Source organism: Cyprinodon variegatus, unplaced genomic scaffold, assembly GCF_000732505.1.
Source record: "Cyprinodon variegatus isolate N-32 unplaced genomic scaffold, C_variegatus-1.0 Scaffold881, whole genome shotgun sequence".
NCBI lineage: Eukaryota > Metazoa > Chordata > Actinopteri > Cyprinodontiformes > Cyprinodontidae > Cyprinodon > Cyprinodon variegatus.
In genome coordinates, this window is record NW_015151334.1 from 49,850 (window position 1) to 52,082 (window position 2,233).

Sequence of the window (2,233 nt, forward strand, 5' to 3'; positions counted from 1 at the left end):
ATTCTATTCTATTCTATTCTATTCTAGCTCAGTTATACTTCTGTCATAAGTTCAATATTGCTGCTTTTAGCAACGTCGGCCATGTTGGTTTTAACCATCATATCTGCCTTTCTAACCAAGTTTCTTACAGTCCTCCAGTTCAAAGGTCAACTAACCCTTCAGTCTATTTTTCCTTCCTTCTATTCTTCCATCTTTCCATCCAGTCCCAGAGGGCCGGTAACTAGCAGATATGTCCCTTGTTCAACTCCCCTGAATGAAACGGATAAATTACCCGTTCTCCTGAGTCCTGCTGATGACTGATTATTTCATTCAGGTGTTTTGAGGCCTTGAGCTCTGCTTGTTTGACCATAAACCTTTTTCAGTTCCTTATTTCTTGCACTTGTTGACCAGAGTAGATCTGATCCTTTTGAGTCCAATTCAGTGGGATAAAGATTTCCAACAGTTAATTTATCAATTTGTCCACAAGAATCAAACTGAACTCTTTGTTCTGTAAAGTGACATAACGCCTCCTAATGTCTCACCCCCTCGCTGATGATTTGATCTAGTTAGAGTCGAGCTTAAAGTTAAATCTTGTCAATTGAAAACATTTTTTTGTCTCATGTTCCGTTTCCTCCCAGGTTCCATGTGAACCTCAGCCACCAGACTGGAATCGCTCTGCATTATAATCCACGTTTCAACGAGAACACGGTGGTCCGAAACACCAAGCAGCATGGGCAGTGGGGCTCCGAGGAACGAGGCGGAGGAATGCCCTTCCAGCGAGGACAGTCTTTCTCGGTATGAAAACATTAAACTCCCTGACAGCTGATGCACCTCTGCTCTGAATAATATGTGCATACATGGGTCGGCAGCGTGAAACTCAGTGTTTGGCTGTTTCAGCGCTGGGTTCTCTACTTCCTCTGTGATGTCATCGTCTATTTGTTGTTTTTTTTGTATTTAAAGGCTTAACTGACCATGTGTTATTTCTAAGGGCCATAGAGTGATACAACAATCATTAGCTAAATTAGAACAGAAGGTCATGCTGTCAGTTTCACTCAAAGAGGCTATCCCCAGCCATGACTGGTTCCCCTTCTTGGTGGCTGTTGCTAAATGTTGTTAAATTGTGGCTAGACTGTTAGTTTTCTGTATCTGTACGATTTCTAAGGCTGACATGGAGCAGGTTGAAGATATGATTACTTTCTAAGGTATCTTCAGTCTATCTTAAGGACATGGTTTGTGTTTAGCTTTCTGTAGAAATCCCAAAAACATTTCAGCAGTAAAGTTGAAATTACCTCTCTGAACCTTGTTTCTTCCAGCTGACCATCATCTGTGAGAACAGCTCTTTCCGGATTGTGGTTAACGGGATGCAGGCCCACAACTACAACCATCGCTTTACTCCTCTGCATAACATCAACACCCTGGAGATTGATGGAGACGTCCAGCTGACCTCAGTCATTGTTTAGATTCTGGGTTCACTAAAGGAAGCATAACTTTTAACACCTCACTGCCCCTAGCAAAGGAAGAACAAAAGCAACAGCACATAGTTCAGCTTTTATCATAGAAATGTTGAATTTCTGGAGCGTGTTGTTTTAATCCTAGTGTGGTTTTTTGCTGCCATCTAGTGGTCAAGTTATAGAGAGCAACCAAATAGATATAACCTGGATCTATTTTAGCCGTATAAACCTCTTATCATTTCTTTCAAAGATTTTTCTTTTACCAACTATTCTGTCTGTATTTAACTTGGCTTTAGTTTCTCATCTTGGCTCAGTTTGCTTTAGCTGATTTATGTGAATTTACTCAGTTTGTTCTTGTTCCGTTACATTTTATCAGCCTCTTACTGATAGATATGTTACTGTTTCAAACTGTAACTTTAAAGTAAAGAACCACCAATAACAAGATCTACCTTCACCCCCCTCCATCCCCCCATGTATCTGTGCTCATTGTTACTGTCTACATCAATAAATCATGTTATGGACCACTCTATTTGTTGAAGTTTTATTGTGCTGAACCGATGAACACCTGATAACGAGTGTGACTCAGTCATTTAGGGGCCTCAGATCAAAGTCGTGCTGCTCCTCTAACCCACTAGGCCTAGTAGGTAGATCCCACTAGGCCTAGTGGGTTAGAGGAGCACGACTTTGATCTGAGGCCCCTAAATAACTGAGTCACACTCGTTATCAGGTGTTCATCGGTTCAGCACAATAAAACTTCAACAAATAGAGTGGTCCATAACATGATTTATTGATGTAGACAGTAA

At 41.1% G+C, this 2,233-nt stretch overlaps 1 protein-coding gene across 1 annotated transcript in view; it reads left to right on the top strand.

Annotated features, from left to right (window-relative positions):
* Window positions 1–1,957, top strand: part of LOC107099527 (galectin-9-like) — a gene marked incomplete at its 5' end in the record, with an annotated part of 7,105 nt that extends 5,148 nt beyond the window's left edge. The window contains 2 exons of the mRNA XM_015397688.1: window positions 592–774; window positions 1,293–1,957. Coding sequence (XP_015253174.1) covers window positions 592–774; window positions 1,293–1,439 — 330 coding nt within the window. The remainder of the gene's footprint in view (window positions 1–591; window positions 775–1,292) is intronic.
* Between the last annotated feature and the right edge of the window lie 276 nt (window positions 1,958–2,233).